The 22,762-nt window shown below is 41.1% G+C and overlaps 1 protein-coding gene across 1 annotated transcript; it reads left to right on the forward strand.

Annotated features, from left to right (window-relative positions):
• Positions 1 to 1,830: 1,830 nt before the first annotated feature.
• Positions 1,831 to 22,537, forward strand: DIO1 (iodothyronine deiodinase 1). Its single transcript, XM_089666527.1, has 4 exons — positions 1,831 to 2,225; positions 12,495 to 12,638; positions 18,047 to 18,246; positions 21,010 to 22,537. Exons 1-4 carry the CDS (start codon positions 1,844 to 1,846, stop codon positions 21,124 to 21,126), a joined length of 843 nt encoding a protein of 280 aa, XP_089522653.1. The 5' UTR covers positions 1,831 to 1,843; the 3' UTR covers positions 21,127 to 22,537.
• The last annotated feature ends 225 nt before the right edge of the window (positions 22,538 to 22,762 follow it).

The raw sequence follows: 22,762 nt of genomic DNA on the forward strand, positions 1-22,762 counted from the left end.
CTCTGATAAATAGAGTGAATGTGAACAATCAAATTTTAGCTGAAAAATGGGCAAATCATGGGCAAAAAGACCGCTAAAGATACTATTCAACACTAATGCTGTACTACAGCTTCTTAGGTCCACCTCCTCAATGCAGAGATTCTGATTCATTCATACAAGTTGTTATGAATGGAGGAGCTGGGTGGAAAGGGTAGGCATATTCAGGAACTCTTGTTGGGAGCCCTTAGTTTTATTAGCTCATCCACAACAGAAGACTATGGCGGTGGGGAAGGGGGGGGGATGGTAATGGACAGAGGAGGATTCCAACTAAAAGAAGAGGCATCAGCACAAGGGACATATATTTCTGACTATAAAGTTATTTCCCTTGTGCTGATTTTTTTTGTCTTTTTTTTTTGGTTGCACTTAGGCTTTAACCACTTGAGCTCCAGAAGGTTTTACCCCTTTCATGACCAGAGCATTATTTTGCTATTCAGCACTGTACTATAACTGGTAATTGTGTGGTCATGCAACACTGTACCTCAAATATCTTCATAAATTTAGGCCAAAATGTACTCTACTACATATCTTTGGTAAAAAAAATCTTAATAAGTGTACAATAACTAGTTTGTGTGAAAATTATAGTATCTACAAGCTATAGCATATAATACTATATATGAAAATGTATCAATCGTGATGTATTGACAGCCTATCTATTTCTTGAGGCCCTTAAAATGCCATATGACCCGTTTTTGTAATTTAGACAGTTCGAGGTATTTAGTAAGAGGCATAGTTTTTTTAAGTTGTAGCTTTTTGGCACATTTTTTTGAAAATGAATAAAAAAAACATTTTTTCCATACTGTCACCAATGCAGTACAGCATCATCATATAACTGGTGTGGCGGTGATCAGGGACACTAACTGGTGACAGTACGTTACAAAAGAAAAACAAATTTTTTATTCAAAGTATTAAACTTTCTTTTTTTTAAGACTTTTTTCTTGCTATTTTTTTTCCTGTCATCAGATTAGCTCAGTGTTACCACAATGACACTGTACTACTAGGGGGGGGGGGGAATCTGATATTTTTGAGTTTTATTTCTTTTTTTACATTGTTGTATACACAGTGAAGCTTACTGTATAAGCAATAGTTTTAGCTGTCATTAGTGGGTTAACCAGTCATAAATGGCTTGCCTTTGGTTGTGATCTGTGATTGGCTGCAGTTAATCACATGGTACAGGTAGCCAGGTACCATATGATTGCATTGGCCAATCACAGATCACAACAGCAAGCAAGCTGTTCATGAATGGAAAGCCATTCATGACAGGTTGTTTACTTTGTCATCATGTGATCGCCATGACCAATCATAGCGATCACATGATACCAAGCTACCAATTTCCGGTAACTGTAATCCCGTGTCCACAGGAGGGGTGCGCTGTGCGCTCCTAACCCAGGGTAGGCTCAATCACGTACAGGTACGTGATGCTGCCTGCATGTGCTGCCCCACCGCAGTATATTTACTGTGGCAGGTTGGCAAATCAGGTGGTTAACTAAGTAAATTTTCATAAAGATCTATACATCAAACCAAAAAGAGGAACAAATGAGAAGTAACATAGGACAGAGGGGTTTGGTTCCAAAAGAGGGACAGTTGGGAGTATATGCATGTTTCAATGTTATATAAGGAAGGCTGCACTTTGACATAAATAAATGTTTATAGGACATTCCTTCGTCACATGTTTCATAGAGCAGATAGCGTGTCTGTGGAAGGGAAACACCTATCTGTTTTTGCTGCCAGCAAATCGTTCCCCTAGGGGACAGTCCCCATGAAGCAGGTTGGGCTACTAGGAGTAATAAAGAGCCCAGCGTGAGCAATGAGTTGCACACTTGCAGGTTGGGTTTATTCAGCATCGCAGTCTGTCCAGATGATAAAACACATCGTTCGTTATGTGCAGAAGGCTCTGATCTTCTGTTCTCTCTTTCTGTATGTGGCAGTAGGCAGACTCCTCATGATCCTCTTTCCACAGACCATGGCATCGGTGCTGAAATCTCGCTTTGAGATGACCGGTGCTCGTGTGCCAAAGTTTCAGTACGAAGACTGGGGACCCACCGTCTTCACCTTCAAGTTCTTGTGGTCTGTGCTGCAAATTATGTGGCTTCGCCTGGAAGATGAGGCATTTTTGGGAGATACTGCACCCAACACACCAGTGGTGGACCTGGATGGTGAATTGCACCACATATGGGATTATATGAAAGGTATGTACTGTGGATGTCTTCTTTATTCATTGCTGGCATGCTCAGGAGGTGTGAAAACCTGTACAGGACACTGGCTATTAAAATAATAACCCCAAACCAAAAGGTTTATATTGCAGATTACCAATTCTTAGGTGTCACGGCCGCATTCATTATTATGCTTTTTTTCACCTGGTGATCCTGCCAGTTAATCTGTTTTTTTTTTTCAACTTCCCACAACAGACCAAGCTGTCCAGCAATAATGTCAGCATGTTGAGACAGATGATTTGACACTGACAGGGGTGCTTATAATGGTCAGCTTTGATTTATATTCAGTATTTAAAACCTTTAACCCTAAAGGAAAAGAAAACTGTTGTAACTGCTCAAAACATATTATCTGGAGTTCAGCTTTAATTTGTTACTGCAATATTATTATTATTATACAGTGTTTATATAGCGCCAAAAAGTATGCTCAGCACTGTACAATATAGTGGGGGACAGTGCATGAGACAATACAGTAACAAAACAATACACGAGCGGTTCGAGGACCCTGCTCTTTCGAGCTTACAATCTAGTAGGTAGGGGATAGTGATACAGGAGGAAGTGGCTGTGGAGGATGGAGTGGTGGGAGGAGTGGAGGAGATTGGCTGTTAGGTGAGGGAGGTGTAGGCTTCCCTGAAGAGGTGGGTTTTCAGGGTGCGCCTAAAGATGAGGAGGGTAGGTGACAGTCTGATGGATTGGGGTAGTGAGTTCCAGAGGATGGGGAAGTCCTGGAGAAGTCCTGCAGTCGGGCATGGGAGGAGGAGACCAGGGAGCTAGAAAGTAGGAGGTCTTGTGAGGAGCGAAGAGTACGGGTTGGGTAGTATTTGGATATCAGGTCGGTGAGGTAGTTTGGGGCAGTGTTATGAATAGCTTTGTACGTCAATGTTAGTAGTTTGAATTTAATGCGTTGGGCAATTGGAAGCCATTGGAGGGAATGACAGAGGGGGGAGGCAGATGCGGAGCGGTTGGTAAGGTGGATGAGTCTGGCTGCTGAGTTAAGGATAAAATAAATCTGCATCTAACACTATCTTCTCCCCAGACCTACAATGTTGCTATCCAAAGATGTCCAAATGTTGCTATCCACTCTAAAACAGGTGGTGTGTTGCTGGCCATATCACAAAGTGAAAAAAAGGCAAAAAAAGCCTTAAAAAGAAAGCTAATGCAGCTACTAGATTTAAGGATTGGTAGGCTGTAATATATTAAATTGTTCTTTTGGGTTTAATACCGCTCTAATTATTAAGGGCAGCAGCGCATTAGGCATGTGGGGAGTAGTTGTTTGCATTTAACCACTTGCCGACCGCCCTATAGCAGAGATACTGCTACAGGGCGGCAGTGGTGCGCAAAATCGCATATATACCCGCCACTCACGGCCGTGGCTGTCAATCACCGGACCTGGCCGGTAATTACTCGCCGACGCCCCGTGATTTCCGAGGATCTCCAACAGGGAGGAGGACTGTTTTGCTTACTAACAGTCCTCCTCCCTGTCGGCTCGGGCACACTGCTGTGGATGGTTGTGCACAGCACAACCATCCACAGCAGTGTGATTACAGTGAATCACACACATCCCGCCCCCTAGTAAAACATTCCCAGCACACAGTTAACCCTTTGATCACCCCTCATGTTAACCCCTTCCTGCCTAGTGCCATTAGTACAGTGTCAGTGCTTTTTTTTTTAGCACTGATCACTGTATTGGTGTCACTGGGGATGCCAGTGACACCAAGTCAGTTCCCCCCAGTGTCAGAATGTCCACCGCAGACCCTCTATAAGTCGCTGATCACCGCCATTACTAGTAAAAATGAAAAAAAATTAAATAAAAATCCCAATATATATACCGCCATTTGTAAACGCTATGACTGTCACCCAAACCAATTCATTTACACGTATTAGGATTTTTTTTAGCAAAGACATGTAGCAGAATACATTCTGGCATAAATTTATATCGAAATTTGATTTTTAAAATTTTTTTACAGGACATGTGTAATAGCAAAAAATTAAAAATAGTTTTTTTCTCAAAATTGTCAGTCTTTTTTTTGTTATAGCACAAAAAATAAAAAACACACAGGCAATCAAATACCACAGAAAGAAAGTTCAATTCATAGGAAAAAAAGGACGTAATTTGCGTGCAGCTTTGCATGACCGCACAATCACCAGTTAAAGTAACGTAGCGCCGTAACTCAAAAAATGGCCTGGTCAGGAAAGGGGGTAAATCCTCAGGAGGGCAAGTGGTTGTATTAATGTATTTATTTTATTTTAATTTATTTATTACAGGTATTTAGTGCTGACAATTTATGTGGTATTTTTACATATATTGTAAATCCACTTAGGCTCCTGCGCACGAGAAGCTTACAATCTAAGAGCCCTATCTATATATAGACCAATCTAGACTGGAGCAAAGTTAACCTTCCAGCATGCATAATATAACCTCCTTATATCTAGAATAATAACTGGACTTGAGTCTAGTGATCAGTAAAGCAGTTAAAACAGCAAAGCGCCATATATGCAACCCATTAATTCTGAATGGTTGCTATGGTTTATTGCCTTAAATAGAACAGAGGTAACCGGTGTTTGTACCTTAAGTCTTTGAAGCGGAAAGAAAAAAGTGCTGAGGGTTATTGGGCTTTGCATTATTGAATATGCCTCTTGGTATCAATATCTGATGTGCTACAAGAAGAGCTCTATCACTTTACTTTTTTAAATGTGCCTTAAATAGGTGGATTAACAAGTTCAGGAGCAATAAGTGGTCTTATTTGGCAATTAATGCCTCTGGTAACCTGCAAATGTTTGCTACATATTTTAAAATAAATCCTTCTGTTGTATACATCATGATATATATACATTTAGAAATTCTATATAAAGATGACTGTAATAAATAAATACATACAGTGCCTTGAAAAAGTAATTTTCCACATTTTGTCATGTTACAACCAAAAAATGTAAATGTATTTTATTGAGATTTTATGTGATAGACCAGCAATGGGCAAACTACGGCCCGGCGGACCTTTTAATCCGGCCCGCGGAGCTAGGCTCCTCTCACAGTCCGCCCTGAAGATCGGTGTAGCATGAAAATCTGTCTCCTATGAGGATCTGTCCCCCTCGACGTATCTGCGCATGTGCCGGAGATCGCCGATCGGCTGCTAATGCCTGAAACTGGCACATGCGCAGATATGTCGAGGGGGACAGATCCTCATAGGAGACAGATTTTCATGCTACACCGGAACGGCACGGGAACGCGGCGAGAGGAACGCGCGGTGCAAAGGTAAGTGAATTGACACAGGGGGGACTTGGGGACTTAATATGGGGGATGAATTAATATGGGGAATTAATTACTATAGGGTGGATGAATTACTATATGGGGGATTAATTACTATAGGGGGGATGAATTACTATATGGGGGATGAATTACTGTAGGGGGGATGAATTACTATATGGGGGATGAATTACTATATGGGGGATGAATTACTATGGGGGATTAATTACTATAGGGGGGATGAATTACTATATGGGGGATGAATTACTATGGGGGATGAAATACTATGGGGGATGAATTACTATATGAGGGATGAATTACTATATGGGGGATGAATTACTATATGGGGGATGAATTACTATGGGGGATGAATTACTATGGGGGATGAATTACTATGGGGGGTGAATTACTATATGGGGGAATATTACTATACTTACTATGGATGACACATACACATCATTCATCTACTCTTGGTCTGGCCCCCGGGTCCAATATATGAACCCATTGCGGCTCTCAAGTCAAAAAGTTTGCCCACCCCTGTGATAGACCAACAAAAAGTTACATAATTGTGAAGTGGAAGGAAAATGATAAATGGTTTTCAAAGTTTTTTACAAATAAAAATCTGAAAAGTGTGGAGTATATTTGTATTCAGCCTCCCTGAGTCAATACTTTGTAGAACCACCTTTTGCTGCAATTCCAGCTGCAAATCATTTTGGGGATGTTGCTACCAGCTTTGCACATCTAGAGAGGGACATTTGTGACCATTTTTCTTTACAAAATAGCTCAAGCTCTGTCAGATTGGATGGAGAGAGTATGCGAACAGCAATTTTCAAGTCTTGCCACAGATTCTCAATTGGATTTAGGTCTGGACTTTGACTGGGCCATTCTAACACATGAATATGCTTTGATCTAAACCATTCCATTGTAGCTCTGGCTGTATGTTTAGGATCGTTGTGCTGCTGGAAGGTGAACCTCCGCCCCAGTCTCAAGTCTTTTGCAGACTCTTTACAGGTTTTCTTCTAAGATTGCCCTGTATTTGGCTCCATCCCTCTTCCCATCAACTCTGACCAGCTTCCCTGTCCCTGCTGAAGAAAAGCATTTCCACAACATGATGTTGCCACCACCATGTTTCACGGTGGGCACGGTGTGTTCAGGGTGATGTGCAGTGTTAGTTATCTGCCATTTTGCTTTTAGGCCAAAAAGTTCCATTTTGGTCTCATCTGACCAAAGCACCTTCTTCCACATGTTTGCTGAGTTCCCCACATGGCTTCTCACAAACTGCAAACAGGACTTCTTATGGCTTTCTTTCAACAATGGCTTTCTCCTTGCCACTCTTCCATGAAGGCCAGATTTGTGGAGTGCACGACTAATAGTTGCCCTGTGGACAGATTCTCCCAGCTGAGCTGTGGATCTCTGCAGCTCCTCAAGAGTTACCATAGGCCTTTTGGCTACTTATCTGATTAATGCTCTTTGCCCGGCCTGTCAGTTTAGGTGGACAGCCATGTCTTGGTAGGTTTGCAGTTGTGCCATACTCTTTCCATTTTCGTGTGATAGATTGAACAGTACTCCGTGAGATGTTCAAAGTTTGGGACCTGCTTTAATTTTCACAACTTTACCCCTGACCTGTCTGGTGTGTTCCTTGGCCTTCATGATGCTGTTCGTTCACTAATGTTCTCTAACAAACCTCTGAGGGCTTCATAGAACAGCTTTATTTATACTGAGATTAAATTGCACTCCGGTGGACTCTATTTACTAATTAGGTGACTTCTGAAGGCAATTGGTTAGGGGTATCAGAGTAATGGGGGCTGAATACAAATGCACGTCGCACTTTTCAGATATTTATTTGTAAAACATTTTGAAAACCATTTATCATTTTCCTTCTACTTCACAATTATGTGCCACTTTGTGTTGGTTTATCAGATAAAATCCTAGTAAAATACATTTACGGTTTTGGTTGTAACATGACAAAATGTGGACAATTTCAAGGGGCATGAATACTTTTTCAAGGCACTGTATATATATATATATATATATATATATATATATATACAGTTGTGTTCAAAATAATTGAAAGAAATCTTGCGAGCCAAAGGATAAACAAAAATTTCTAATGTTGGATCGCAAACCTCTAGCACATAACTACCAATGTGAAAAACGTGAAATGAAAATATATATATAGTGTTGCGCTCTCAACCCTTCAATCAATATATATAAAAATAATTATTAATGTGTATTAATAAACATAAATACTTATACTTTTGAATCTTCTGAATCAACTCAGATAAACCATGTGCATAGGGCAGTGATAAATAAACAAGAATATAAAAAATATAAAAATAATATATGTATATATATATAATTATATATAATATATGTGAAATTAATGTCCCAAAAAGTGACTTTGTGCTGGAAAAATCTTCAATAGCATTAAATCGGTGACTGCTTGTGACTCCTCCCTCAAGTGAAGATATGCGCTCACCTCATAGGTAGCCTGCAATTAGGCTATTAAAGCTTGCGGTTCACCTCCTTTGGAACCTGCTTGTTAAGAACTCCTGTTACAAGATATCCATGGAATGCGACATACAGTATACTATGGAATAAATCTCCTCTCATAGGGTGCGATTCCTCTATTTTTTCGTCTCCATGCAGTTCTCCATATACAAAAAAGATCTTGACATGGTGCTTTATCGTTTTAAAAGCTTGACTTTTATTTGCTATAAGGTATGGCACTCACATGTATTCGGATAGTAGTAGTACAAATGTGATCCCAGACTGCCGCTGACTGCCGGAGCTGTGCGCTCGTGGTCCGGCAAACGGACTGACTCCCTCCGAGTGACGTTAACAGTCCCACCCCTACGCGTTACGCCACTGGTCACGTGGCTTCATCAGGGGGATTTGATTCAAATCAATCAAATCCCCCTGATGAAGCCACGTGACCAGTGGCGTAACGCGTAGGGGTGGGACTGTTAACGTCACTCGGAGGGAGTCAGTCCGTTTGCCGGACCACGAGCGCACAGCTCCGGCAGTCAGCGGCAGTCTGGGATCACATTTGTACTACTACTATCCGAATACATGTGAGTGCCATACCTTATAGCAAATAAAAGTCAAGCTTTTAAAACGATAAAGCACCATGTCAAGATCTTTTTTGTATATGGAGAACTGCATGGAGACGAAAAAATAGAGGAATCGCACCCTATGAGAGGAGATTTATTCCATAGTATATGTCGCATTCCATGGATATCTTGTAACAGGAGTTCTTAACAAGCAGGTTCCAAAGGAGGTGAACCGCAAGCTTTAATAGCCTAATTGCAGGCTACCTATGAGGTGAGCGCATATCTTCACTTGAGGGAGGAGTCACAAGCAGTCACCGATTTAATGCTATTGAAGATTTTTCCAGCACAAAGTCACTTTTTGGGACATTAATTTCACATATATTATATATAATTATATATATATACATATATTATTTTTATATTTTTTATATTCTTGTTTATTTATCACTGCCCTATGCACATGGTTTATCTGAGTTGATTCAGAAGATTCAAAAGTATAAGTATTTATGTTTATTAATACACATTAATAATTCTTTTTATATATATTGATTGAAGGGTTGAGAGCGCAACACTATATATATATTTTCATTTGTGTTCAAAATAATAGCAGTCAGTCATCACTAACCTGATCAATCACTGTTTTTGGGAGAAATTATATTTCTACATGGCAAATAATTTACTAGCAGGTATAGTAGAGTAATAGAAATCCAACAGACCCAACAGTCATGACATGCATGCTGCTGATTCTGTGTAATTGAATCACTAATTGAAATGGGCATGTTCAAAATAATAGCAGTGTGGAGTTCTATTAGTGAGGTCATTCATTCTTTGAAAAAACAGATGGCAATTATTGCCCTTATTTAAGGAAGGAAGGCAGCAAATGTTGTACATGCTGGTTACAGTGCATTTCTCTCTGAAATTCTGAGGAAAATGGGTCGTTCCAGACATTGTTCAGAAGAACAGCGTACCTTGATTAAAAAGTTGATTGGAGAGGGGAAAACATATAAAGAAGTGCAGAAAATGATAGGCTGCTCAGCTAAAATGACCGCAAATGCTTTAAAATGACAACCAAAACCTGAAAGACGTGGAAGAAAGCGAAAAACTACCATTCGAATGGATAGAAGAATGTTTCTCATACTACGGTGTTGGGCCTATTTATCGCATACCAGGGATCATGAATCAGTTTGAATACATCAGAATACTTGAAGAGGTCATGCTGTCTTATGCTGAAGAGGAATTGCCCTTGAAATGGGTGTTCCAACAAGACAACGACCCCAAACACACCAGTAAACGTTCAACATCTTGGTTCCAGACCAACAAGATTGATGTTATGGAGTCGCCAGCCCAATCCCCGGATTTTAAGCCAATAGAAAACTTGTGGGGTGACAGCAAAAATGCCGTTTCTGAGGCAAAACCAAGAAATAGAGAAGAACTGTGGAATGTAGTCCAATCATCCTGGGCTGGAATACCTGTTCACAGGTGCCAGAAGTTGGTTGACTCCATGCAACACAGATGTACAGCAGTTCTCAGAAACAGTGCTTATACAACTAAATATTCATTAAGTGATTCAAAGGAAAGCAAAATCTTCAAACATTTTTCAGTTTATATAGTGAATGTTTGAGTTTGTAAAGAAGAATACAAACACTGCTATTTTTGAACAGTCTAATATTCACTTTTCTTCAAATTTTTAGAGGAACAACACAAATTTGATATGTTTTTCTTCATGTTTTGATTTGGAATAGAATGTGTAGTGTTCCCAATGCATTTGTGTGTATGGAAATAAAAGCTATTAGAAGGATTTTGAGCTTTATTCACTTTTTTCAACACACTGCTATTATTTTGAACACAACTGTATGTATATATATATATACAGTCAGGTCCATAAATATTGGGACATCAACACAATTCTAACATTTTTGGCTCTATACACCACCACAATGGATTTGAAATGAAACAAACAAGATGTGCTTTAACTGCAGACTATCATCTTTAATTTGAGAGTATTTACATCCAAATCAGGTGAACGGTGTAGGAATTACAACAGTTTGCATATATGCCTCCCACTTGTTAAGGGACCAAAAGTAATGGGACAGAATAATAATCATAAATCAAACTTTCACTTTTTAATACTTGGTTGCAAATCCTTTGCAGTCAATTACAGCCTTAAGTCTGGAACGCATAGACATCACCAGACACTGGGTTTCATCCCTGGTGATGCTCTGCCAGGCCTCTACTGCAACTGTCTTCAGTTCCTGCTTGTTCTTGGAGCATTTTCCCTTCAGTTTTGTCTTCAGCAAGTGAAATGCATGCTTAATCGGATTCAGGTCAGGTGATTGACTTGGCCATTGCATAACATTCCACTTCTTTCCCTTAAAAAAAACTCTTTGGTTGCTTTTGCAGTATGCTTTGGGTCATTGTCCATCTGCACTGTGAAGCGGCGTCCAATGAGTTGTGAAGCATTTGGCTGAATATGAGCAGATAATATTGCCTGAAACACTTCAGAATTCATTCTGCTGCTTTTGTCAGCAGTCACATCATCAATAAATACAAGAGAACCAGTTCCATTGGCAGCCATACATGCCCACGCCATGACACTACCACCACCATGCTTCACTGATGAGATGGTATGTTTAGGATCATGAGCAGATCCTTTCCTTCTCCATACTCTTCTCTTCCCATCACTCTGGTACAAGTTGATCTTGGTCTCATCTGTCCATAGGATGTTGTTCCAGAACTGTGAAGGCTTTTTTAGATGTCGTTTGGCAAACTCTAATCTGGCCTTCCTATTTTTGAGGCTCACCAATGGTTTACATCTTGTGGTGAACCCTCTGTATTCACTCTGGTGAAGTCTTCTCTTGATTGTTGACTTTGACACACATACACCTACCTCATGGAGAGTGTTCTTGATCTGGCCAACCGTTGTGAAGGGTGTTTTCTTCACCAGGGAAAGAATTCTTCGGTCATCCACCACAGTTGTTTTCCGTGGTCTTCCGGGTCTTTTGGTGTTGCTGAGCTCACTGCTGCGTTCCTTCTTTTTAAGAATGTTCCAAACAGTTGTTTTGGCCACGCCTAATGTTTTTGCTATCTCTCTGATGGGTTTGTTTTGTTTTTTCAGCCTAATGATGGCTTGCTTCACTGATAGTGACAGCCCTTTGGATCTCATCTTGAGAGTTGACAGCAACAGATTCCAAATGCAAATAGCACACTTGAAATGAACTCTGGACCTTTTATCTGCTCATTGTAATTGGGATAATGAGGGAATAACACACACCTGGCCATGGAACAGTTGAGAAGCCAATTGTCCCATTACTTTTGGTAGCTTAAAAAGTGGGAGGCACATATGCAAACTGTTGTAATTCCTACACCGTTTGCATTCTCCTCACCCCAAGCCGATTCTTCAGTCGACTGTCATGTGCTGGTGCCGCCATCTGGACTAAGGGAAACCAGCAGAAAAGCCTTGTGGCTTCACAGCCGGTTTCTTGACTATGGGAAAGCAGCAGAGAAGCTGGTCTCTTACTGCGCATGCACGAAGCACGCTGCGCTTTGTGAATGGGCCGCATTCCTCTGGGTCCTTGGAAGTGTCCCAGAGGGCTGCGGGGGTAGGCGCACTTTTGACTCAGTTCGCTGTGGCAAACTGAGCTAGAAGTGTAATCGGGTGCCTGTTAAAACCATCTACCCGCTACCCCCCCCCCCCCCAAAGGTGGCCAAATGTGGCAGCAGAGGGGATGGGACACGTAAGCGGAGCTTCCACTTTTGGTTGGAACTCCGCTTTGAGTTCCTCTCAGTTGTGCTTATACAGAAAATGTGTTTAATGATAATATTTAAAAATAACAAATCACTGTAGGACATGTCTGCAGGAATATTGTAATAAAATATATTTTATAGAACATTATCAGTTTATTTCTACCTGCTGTATCATAGTAAGCAGTGATGCTGTTTTGGTTTCTGCAGGTCAGCGACCGTTGGTTCTCACATTCGGAAGCTGTACATGACCCCCGTTCCTGTTCAAGCTCAGTGAGTTTAATAAGCTTGTCCAGGATTTCAGTTCTGTGGCTGATTTTTTGATTATCTACATTGATGAGGCCCATGCAGAAGGTACAGTATATCTCTATTACTCTTACAGGTGTCCATATATTGATATCTACAATGTTCTGCTATACGTGACTGCGATATGTCCCAGTATACAGTGTCTCCAAACTTTTAAAATATGTATACTCCTATATAAAATGCCATTGTTTACCAACTCCCTTATCTTGAGTATGCTCTGCCATGTGTGCACTAGGCTAAGTTGACACGTGCACCAAGAATGGACATTTGATCTGCATTTTTAAAGCCTCATGAGCGTCTGCCATTGCTCTTTACCAATTATGTCCATTATAGATGACAGTGTAGTTCATGTGGTTGTGTTGGCATTTCACCAAACTTTATCCAGCATGCAGTGTTTGGCTGACTTCACCACTCCCCAAATGCCTCCATCCATGTCAATGTACATGTGCCACAAAGGAGCCTAGGGCTTTAAGGACTCATGTATACGGGGCGTTTGGAAAACTCTTCTGAACGATGGAAACTGACTGCTGGAAAACGTAGGTTAAAAAACGTCAATTTAGCCGCATTTGCATACCACGTTTATGCGCGTTTAGAAGCGTTTTTAAAAGATCTCCTCAGGAGACCTTCCCAAATGCCCAGAATGCACTGAAAAACAGTCAAAAATTAACTATTTCAGACATTTTTAGAGGAATAGAGAGAGCAGAAGCAGAGAGAGCAGTATGTGTTGAGATTACCTGTCTTTTCTGGTTGTTTTCACTATGGATCCCATCATGAGCATAATGCAGCCAGGGGCGGACTGACCATTTGGAAACTCAGGCACTGCCCGAGGGCCCGGGGTCAGTAGGGGGCCCCATGAAATGCCCCTGGTACCTTTTTCATAGGCTTTTTTGAGTTTGGGCAAGGACACAGGGGCCCCATGATCCCCTATTGCCCAGAGACCCCTTGAGTTGTCAGTCCGCCTCTGAATGCAGCACGTTCTACCATTTTTTCCTTCACATGAAACCTGGAACTGACTGCGCTGGTGTACTGGGTCCATTTGAATACATGGAAAACACTTTGCATACATTTCTGATGATGGAAAAAGGCTCTGGAGAGCATATGGACATGGTATAGTTAAAAAAACGCTTATAAACGCAGTTAACCACATTTACACGCGTTTGAAACACTGATAAAATCTACTCCTGAATGCAAGTTTGGTGTGTTAAAAAAACCGACTGCAAACTCAACTGTAAACTACTGTAAACGACTATGTGTACATGGACACATAGGAAAACATTAGGGAGAGTTCAGGGGCTGCTGAAAAAAACACTCAACAGCTCCTGAACATGAGTTTAGGAACTGCAGTGTACATGAGCCCTAACAGTGCATTTGAGGTGCATTAGAAAGCTGAGAAAGCTTAGAAATTACTAGCTGAGATGACAGTACAACAATCTATACAATAGAAAACAAATGCATGTAACTCCCTACTCCCATAGTCAGCTTGAGTCTCTGCCCTGATTATATTTCTTCTTTTTTTACTGCATGGGAGTAAAATGATGATATTCTGTTTGTTGTATTGCGAGCCATGGAACAAGTTCTGTATTATTGCCACTATGCATGAGCAGGGGCGGACTGACAACTCGTGGGGCCCCCGGGCAATATGGGATCATGGGGCCCCTGTGTCCTTGCCCAAACTCAAAAAAGCCTATGAAAAATGTACCAGGGGCATCTCATGGGGCCCCCTACTGACCCTGAGCCCTCGGGCAATGCCCGAGTTTCCAAATGGTCAGTCCGCCCCTGTGCATGAGGCACAATGTCCTGATGGCTTGTTCTTCTGTTTGAAAAAAAGAAAACTAATACAGAGGAGGCGTTTGGCAAAGTAATTTAATGCAACACAAATACGTCTAAAACAAATCAATAACACTTCTTAATGTGACAGGTCTTGTTAATAGACATTCATGGTATCTAAAATTTCAAATCACGTCTAAACGAACCCTTAGACTGGGTTCACATATGTGCGTGCACATTTGAATGGGCTGCTGTACCCATGAGAATCACAGGGATAATAGTCTCTGACCCATTTTTAGGAACGTGCCACATGGAACCACATGATGCTGCAGCACCATGCAGTTTTGCACGTGCAAAAACACAAGTGGGTGACAATAAGAATTAATGGCACCTGTGCACAACTGCTAGAGAGAAGTGCATTTCTCAGCTGGTCAGGAACACACGCAATTAGTTGTTCCTGATCTGCTCATATGTGACCCTAGCCTTACTGTTAGCCTGTAGAAATATTTAAACAGTTTAACCACTTCCCGACCGCAGATAGATGAATGACGACTTCACCGCGGCCGGCCAGTTCTGGGAGGGCGTCATATGACATCCTACCGTGATCGCGCTTCCCGCGCACCCCTGGCGGCGCACATTGGGAACTGTGATGGCTGTGTCCCTCGGATACAGCACATCATGAAGAGGGGGTGAACGGCCAATTACAGCAGCTGTTTACATTTGTGATCGCTCGTCCTTCGACAGAGCGATCACAAATGTAAACACAGCAGGGTCATGGCTGCGTTTTCTCTCTCCTTTCCTCACACCAATACCGAGGAAAGGAGAGAGAATTGGTTCCTAAACTGTGAGTGTGCTCATCAGTGCCCATCTATGCTCATCAGTGCCCACCAGTGAGTGCATATCAGTGCTCATCGGTGCCCGTCAGTGCCCATCTGTGCTCATCAGTGAGTGCATATAAGTGCCGTCAGTGCCCATCTGTGCCCACCAGTGAGTGCCCATCTGTGCTCATCAGTACCCGCCAGTGAGTGCATATCAGTGCCCACCAGTGAGTGCCCATCTGGGTGCATTAGTACCCATCTGTGCATATCAGTGCTCTTCGGTGCCCATCTGTGCATTTCAGTGCTCTTCAGTGCCCATCTGTGCATATCAGTGCCCATCTGTGTACATCAGTGAGCAGCTGTGCATATCAGTGCACACCTGTGCATATCGGTGCTCATCAGTGCCCATCAGTGTCCACCAGTGCTGCCTTATCACTGCAGCTTATCGGTGCTCATCAGTGCTGTCTCATTACTGCAACTTATCAGTGCTCATCAGTTACCAGAAGTGCTACCTACTTACTGCAGCTTATCAGTGTACATCAGTGCCACTTATTCGTACACATCAGTGCCACCCTATCAGTGGATCCTTATTAGCACCCATCAGTGGCAGTTTATCAGTGCAATCTCAGTGCAGTGCATTATTGCACATCAGTGCAACCTCATCAGTGCCCATTAGTGCAGCCTCATCACTTCTCATCAGCACCCATCAGTGCACCCCCATCAGCGCACCCTCGTCAGCACCCAGCAGTGCACCCCCATCAGCACCCACAAGTGCAGCCTCATTAGCACCCACAAGTGCAGCCTCATCAGCACCCATCAGTGCATTTTGTGTAAAAAAAAAAAGTTTTCATTTTCTTTCCACATATTTCAAAAACTTGTGAAACAAAAACGACATGTTCAAAAGACTCATTATGCCTCATAGAATATATGTTGGGGCGTTTGCTTCTCAAAATGGGGTCCTTTTGTGGGTAATTCCATTGTCCTGCTGCTTCAGGGCCTTCAGAAGTGTAATAGATAGTCAAGATATTAGATGTGTAATTTATGTCCCTAGCACACCTGATAGTGCTCCTTGTATGTTTTGGGACTCTCTATCCACATAGAGAGTCTCACACATTTGGTATCATTATATTCAGGAGGAGTAGCAGAAAGTATTTTGGGGTATAGCTGCAAGTATGTCTGTGCTGTATGTGAGAAATAACTTGTTAATATGTCAATTTTTTGGGGGCCGTAAATAAATAAAAACCTCATTTTCCAAAGAATTGTGGGAAAAAATTACAACTTCAAAAAACTCACCAGGCCTCTTACTAAATACTTTGGAATGTCTACTTTCCAAAAAGGGGTCATTTAGGGGGTATTTGTACTGTCCTCGCTTGTTAGGGCCCCAAGAAATTGCCATCGGTACATCAGATGGGATCAATTTTCAATGATTGGTCCCATAGCTTGTAGACTCTATAGCTTTCAAACAGACCAAATAATATGCACTGATTCATGTTATTTTTACCACAGAAATGTAGCAGTATAAATTGTGGTCAAAATTTGTGAAGAAAAATTACTTATTTGCAAATTTTAATAGCAGAAACTAAGAAAAACACATTTTTTTTCAACATTTTCGTTCTTTTTTCGTTTACAGTGAAAAAAAAAACAGTGGTGATTAAATACCACCAAAAGAAAACTATTTGTGTGAAAGAAGGATGAAAATCTTATATGGGTACAGTGTTGCATGACTGAGTAATTGTCATTCAAAGTGTGAGAGCGCTGAAAGCTGAAAATTGGCCTGGGCAGGAAGGGGGTATAAGTGCGCTGTAGGCATGTGGTTAATCCGCAACCTGTTTCCACCCACGTAACATATACTGTATGTGCATTAATACCCATACCCGCACATGTTTGTTACTGGGAATCCATTGTTCCTCTGCTGAGAGTTCGCTCATTTTATTTATTTATTTCAGGTACTTATATAGCTCCGTCAATTTACACAGCGCTTTACATATATATTGTACATTCACATCAGTCCCTAACCCTCAAGAGGTGTACAATCTAAGGTCCCTAACTTACATTAATTCATACATATACTAGGGCAAATTTAGACAGGATCCAATTAATTTACCAGCATGTCTTTGGAGTGTGGGAGGAAACCGGAGTACCCGGAGGAAACCCACGTAGGCACAGGGAGAACATGCAAACTCCAGGCAGGTGGTGCCGTGGCTGGGATTTGAACCAATGACCCTAGTGCTGCCAGGCAGAAGTGCTAACCATTTAGCCACTGTGCTGCCCACAGAAAGACAGCTCTTAGTTCACACTAATGATCTATAGCTGGCAGGACCGGATCCCGCATCTGTGACCACTGTGATAACCAATCACAGTGGTCACATGATTACTGATCCTTTCCACCCCCCTGATGATACAAACCTTATTAAAGGGATGCTGAGGCTGGGTGGGAAGAGATTAAGCAAAAAAAAAATGCAAAAAAAAAAGTATTATGTGTACTAACACTATAAATATTATTATTTGTTTATAAAGTGCAATCATATTACAAGTTCATCATATGCTTGAAACAAAAAATAGAAAAACCGGGCTTAGGAGGAGCCTGCTTGAAGGAGCTTACAAACAAATGGACGGGGGAAAGACACCAAAGGCTTATCTGAAGTCTGAAGCAATCCAAAGTGCACCCATTGTGTAACACAAATAATTACCAGCATTTTTTCCATCATAAAATAGTGTTTTCATCCTTTTTTTTCATTCTTTATTGCATCAGCCTCCTACAGCCACTACCTGTCTACATGTACTTGCTCTAGTGCTGGCTGCAGCTTACTGCTCAGGTGCAGCTTCTCAAGAGTGACCATGATATTTCTATGTATGTATTTTCTTTTCTAGATGGATGGGCCTTGAAAAATAATATCTCAATAAATAGGCATCAGAACATTCAAGACCGCCTGGTTGCAGCCAAACGTCTGCTTGAGGAGCTGCCTTCTTGTCCTGTGGTGTTAGACACTATGGAAAACTTGTGCAGTGCCAAGTACGCTGCCCTCCCTGAGAGGCTTTACATTCTGCAAGAGGGCAAAATCATTTATAAGGTAATATATGACAGTACATTATAGTGTCAAATCAAAGCTTGATTCTCTGGGTTAGATAGTGAGCACTTTGTGTTGTTGACTTTATTTGCAGTGGCTGCATTCGTTTTCACATTTCCGGTTAAAACTGAAGTGTAGGTATAGACTATTCTGCATAATTACAATGTACATTACATCCAGTTTTATTATTATTATACAGGATTTATATAGCACAAACAGTTTGCGCAGCTCTTTACAATATAAGGGAGACAGTAAAATTACAATACATTTCAGTACAGAAGGAATATGAGGGTCCTGCTCATGGAGCTTACAATCTAAAGGAAGGGGGAGGTGATACAAAAGGTGATAGCTGCGTGGGACGATCTGGAGGAGTTTTAGGTCCGGTTCACACTAGTGCGGGTCGTGTGCCCCGCATTTGCATGGGCACAGCAGCCCATTCATTTGAATGGGCTACTGTGCCCAAATTTTCACACAAGGAAAAGGTGCATGCACCTTTCCCAAAATGAATCCGCATGGAAATGGTTTTCTGTGCGGGTCCCACACCCCCCATCACACTGCGAGATGAGATGGGTAGGGGGTACCATTAATTTTGAATGGAATCCCCCCCGTGTCTCGCAAAAGAAATGTGATGCGGCTGCAGGTGGTTACGGGTGCAGGAACAGGTGCGATTCCTGCACCGCCAACCAGTCTGCAGCCACAGGCAAGTGTGAACCAGGGGTCATATAACTAATAGCATGATAAAAAGAAATGCAGACAGTTAAAAGTTTGCAGTGTATCATTAGTGATCAGGGGGGAAATGACTGCTTACATTGGTAGTCAGCAGAAAATGTTCCCTTGTTGGTGATTACTGTAGGTGGGAGATCAATTAACCACTGTTCTCTGTTCAAGTAACCCCCAGAAACCTCACAAAGAACCCTACAATTTCATAGAACCCTTAATGAGAAAGACTAGTTTAGGATGTTAAATCTACCATCTAAAATAACAATGGTGCCTTCAAGTGTCTGTGTCAATCAAATTTTAGGAGTATGAAGTTCAGTGGCTACCTACTTATGTTCCATATCAATGACTTATTATTGTAGTTATACATTAGCATGAAATTCAAGCAACTAGAATTTCTGGGAAAAAGTCACCAATAGGAGCCTACAGTATTTCGCTCTTGATAGGTTTCCTTATATGAAAAGATATATTCAGAATATACAGCCCTCTAAATACCATCTAATATACAGTAGGTAACTAAAACTCATACTTATAGAGTTTTATAATATGAATACATACATACAAAGACATTATTACTAATATAGTGCATAAATATGACCACATGAAAACAGTCCTACAAATATTGTATATGAAAGTGTTGCATTGGTTTATTCTCATCTGGAGACGGTTCTGATGGCATCCTATGATGAAATACGTTGGGTGGAGCAAGGCATAAGTGCCAAAATCACGGCATGACACTCTTCACAGCAAACAGTCCATAATACCTAAAGTACTTGAAAAACCAGAAAAAGTGATTTCATTTTTACTTTCCATTGTCTGTGAATTTTCCATTAACCACACCTGATCCTCAATATGCACCCCTAGCACCAGTACACTCCTTCAATGTGTGTTTTTCTAGATCACTTGTATGTATTTGTTTATTCTCATCTGGAGCTGCGCACCTCCAGCTCTTCTGGTCCATGCATGTGCTTCAGTGGTATGGAATGATGTCATGATGCCTTGCTTCGCTCAATGCATTTCATCATAGGATGTCATCATGTCAGCTCCGGACGCCGTTCTATGACTAAGTCTAGGTTCACACCTATGCATTTTCTGTCGTGTTTCGCAGAAATGCACAGCAGTCCATTTAACATGATTTCCTATGGGATAGGTTCACATCTCCGCGCTTTCACCCGATGTGTTTTTTGGAAAGGGTCAAGGAACGCCAAACCTTGTGTTTTTGGGTCTATAGACTTCAATGGAGACGCTGAAGAAAAGCTAGTACATTTTTGATGTGTTTGTGACACGTTTTGTGTTTTTATCTGCCCAGCAACAAGTTGGGGGAAAAAAACGCAAAACACATAAAAAAATGCATAAAAATGCATGTGCAAAAATACAACACACACCGCAAAAAGCACTGCAGAAAGGGATCAAACGCAAACTTCATAGGTGTGAACCTAGCCTTATCCAGATGAGAATAGGCCAATACTACACTTTCATACACAATATTTGTGCAATTGTTTTTATGTAGTCACATTTAAGCACTGTACTATTAATATTTTGTTTATTTGAATGTATCCATATTAGAAAAATGTACATATTAGCACGTAGAGCACTTTTAGTAGGGTGTGATTTACAATATATATGAGGTATACTTTATTGAATAGGGTTTAGTTACATATATTAGATGGTATCCAGAATACTGTATGGTAATGAAAAACACCATAGAAGACCTACCCCCTCTCTGCGGACATGACATGGTGCCATCTGCTGAACCTGCAAAACTCCATCCTTGCACTAAACCCCATTCTTTCTCTCAATATGTCATGGCAGGTATTCACATAGGTCCCACCATGTCAAGTGTGGTGGAAGTAAACTGCCATTCTTACAGACCAATATTAGGAATGCTAGTTCAGAACTTCGCACAAAACTGTTGTTTATAAGAGATTCCTTACATAACTTCTGGTATTAATATGGTAAACATGACTGTTCATGTAACTAAAGTTATATAATGTGCTTAATGGATTGTGTAACCTGATTAATGCAAATTATTTAATGCATTTATTACAGGGCAACATGGGTCCCTGGGGCTACAAACCAGAAGAAGTGCGTTCTGTTCTTGAGAATAAGACACTTTCTGGGTGTCATCTCCAATTCAACAGTCACAGAAGAAAAGCTCAGCACTAACGAGAGACCAGCCATGAATTCTCTAACAATAATAGACACTCTGTAATAAAAGGAAACTGTATGTGGTACCCTGCTGCTGAAAACAAGACATTTCTGTTGGGTGTTACTCCCAACCATACACTGACAGAAGAATAAAATCACAACCAGGGTTATTGAGCAGCCAGCCCAGCCATGAATTACCCATTCAAGTATGTTAACATGACCTAATATTTAAAGGCTAATTCTACCCTTCTGACATTGTTTCATGTTACACCCAATATTTAGAGTTTAACATGAAACATGGTGCCATTTGACAGACCTCCCCATTCTCAAACTGCCCCCCTCCCACCCTCACTTGAATCGTAGGGTGATTCTCCTGCTGGCTTCTGCCTATTTTTTCATGATTTTTTTGGCATTGCTGTGCATGGCTCCATCTACAAAGCTGCAGTCTCCCCATCACAGATAAGTTCCAGTTGATCTATGGATTCATAGATCACAATGGAGATGCAGTGACCTCACTGTACTTACTTGTAGTCAATTCTATACTTCCTCCAGCTCCATAACTGAAGGTCTGTACTTCCATCCAGACCTGGGATTGGAGGATGAGTTTGCAGGAGCCTATGCATCACACCCATGATTCACTGATCATGGTCTGCAATGCAAACAATTAATAAATTAGCACTTTTTGAGAAGTATTATGTGTTCCTCCCATTTCGAGACGTACTGGTTTTTTTTAGAAGTCTTGCAGCACATTAGGGCAGAAGGGGGAAGTATAAAATTCCACTATTAAGCAAACCTGTTATTTTGGCAACTACAAGCAACGTACATGTTTGCTTTAAATATTGACATAAAACTGTTATAGCAGGCACAGCAGAATGGATAAAGGATAACGAACAGGCACTTGTTTGAAGGCCTCAGGCTTTGGTCATATATACTCTGATGAAGAAGGAACTATCAGGTTTGAAGACTGAAGATCTGCCTCCAGACATGTTCTAGCCCTGGATGGAACCTGGACCAGCATGTCTTCTCTATTTATTCATCCCAGCATAAATGGTCACAGCTTTATGTCTACATTTGAGTATGGGCCCACTATGGGTTGAAAGGAAACAGTATACATTGTCTACAGCAACCAATCAAATTCCACTCTTGTGTAATGCAGGCCGGGTGAAAATAATGAACGCTAACCACTTATTGGTTAGTATAGGCAATATCTCCATGCTTCTCCTCATGCAGATTTTATAAATGAATTCTGAAAAATATTAATGCCTGTTTTAATTTTGTCTCAGTCAAAGCTCTGCACTCAGACTCACGCTCCACAATGTATTTGTTTGTGAAGGTTGTGGCTTAAAGCCTTGCTGGCCTCAGCCTGATAGTGCAGATAATTGAGGTTGATGTGAGTTCTGGGAACAAATAAAATAAAATATTAAATGAGTGTTTTAAACAATTATTTAAAGCTTAATTCAGGGAACATATTAAAAAAAAAATTATGCAGTACATTATTATTATTATACAGGATTTATATATGGCCAACAGTTTGCTCAGCGCTTTACAATATAACAGGAGACAATACAGTTCAATACAAGAGGGAAAGGAGGGCCCTACTCCTTGGAGCTTACAATCTAGGACATCTCTGCAATGCAAGCAGATTTCCCCAAGT

This window comes from Staurois parvus, unplaced genomic scaffold (genome assembly GCF_062004578.1).
Source record: "Staurois parvus isolate SC_StPar_1 unplaced genomic scaffold, SC_StPar_1.0 ptg002753l, whole genome shotgun sequence".
In the NCBI taxonomy this organism is placed as follows: Eukaryota; Metazoa; Chordata; class Amphibia; order Anura; family Ranidae; genus Staurois; species Staurois parvus.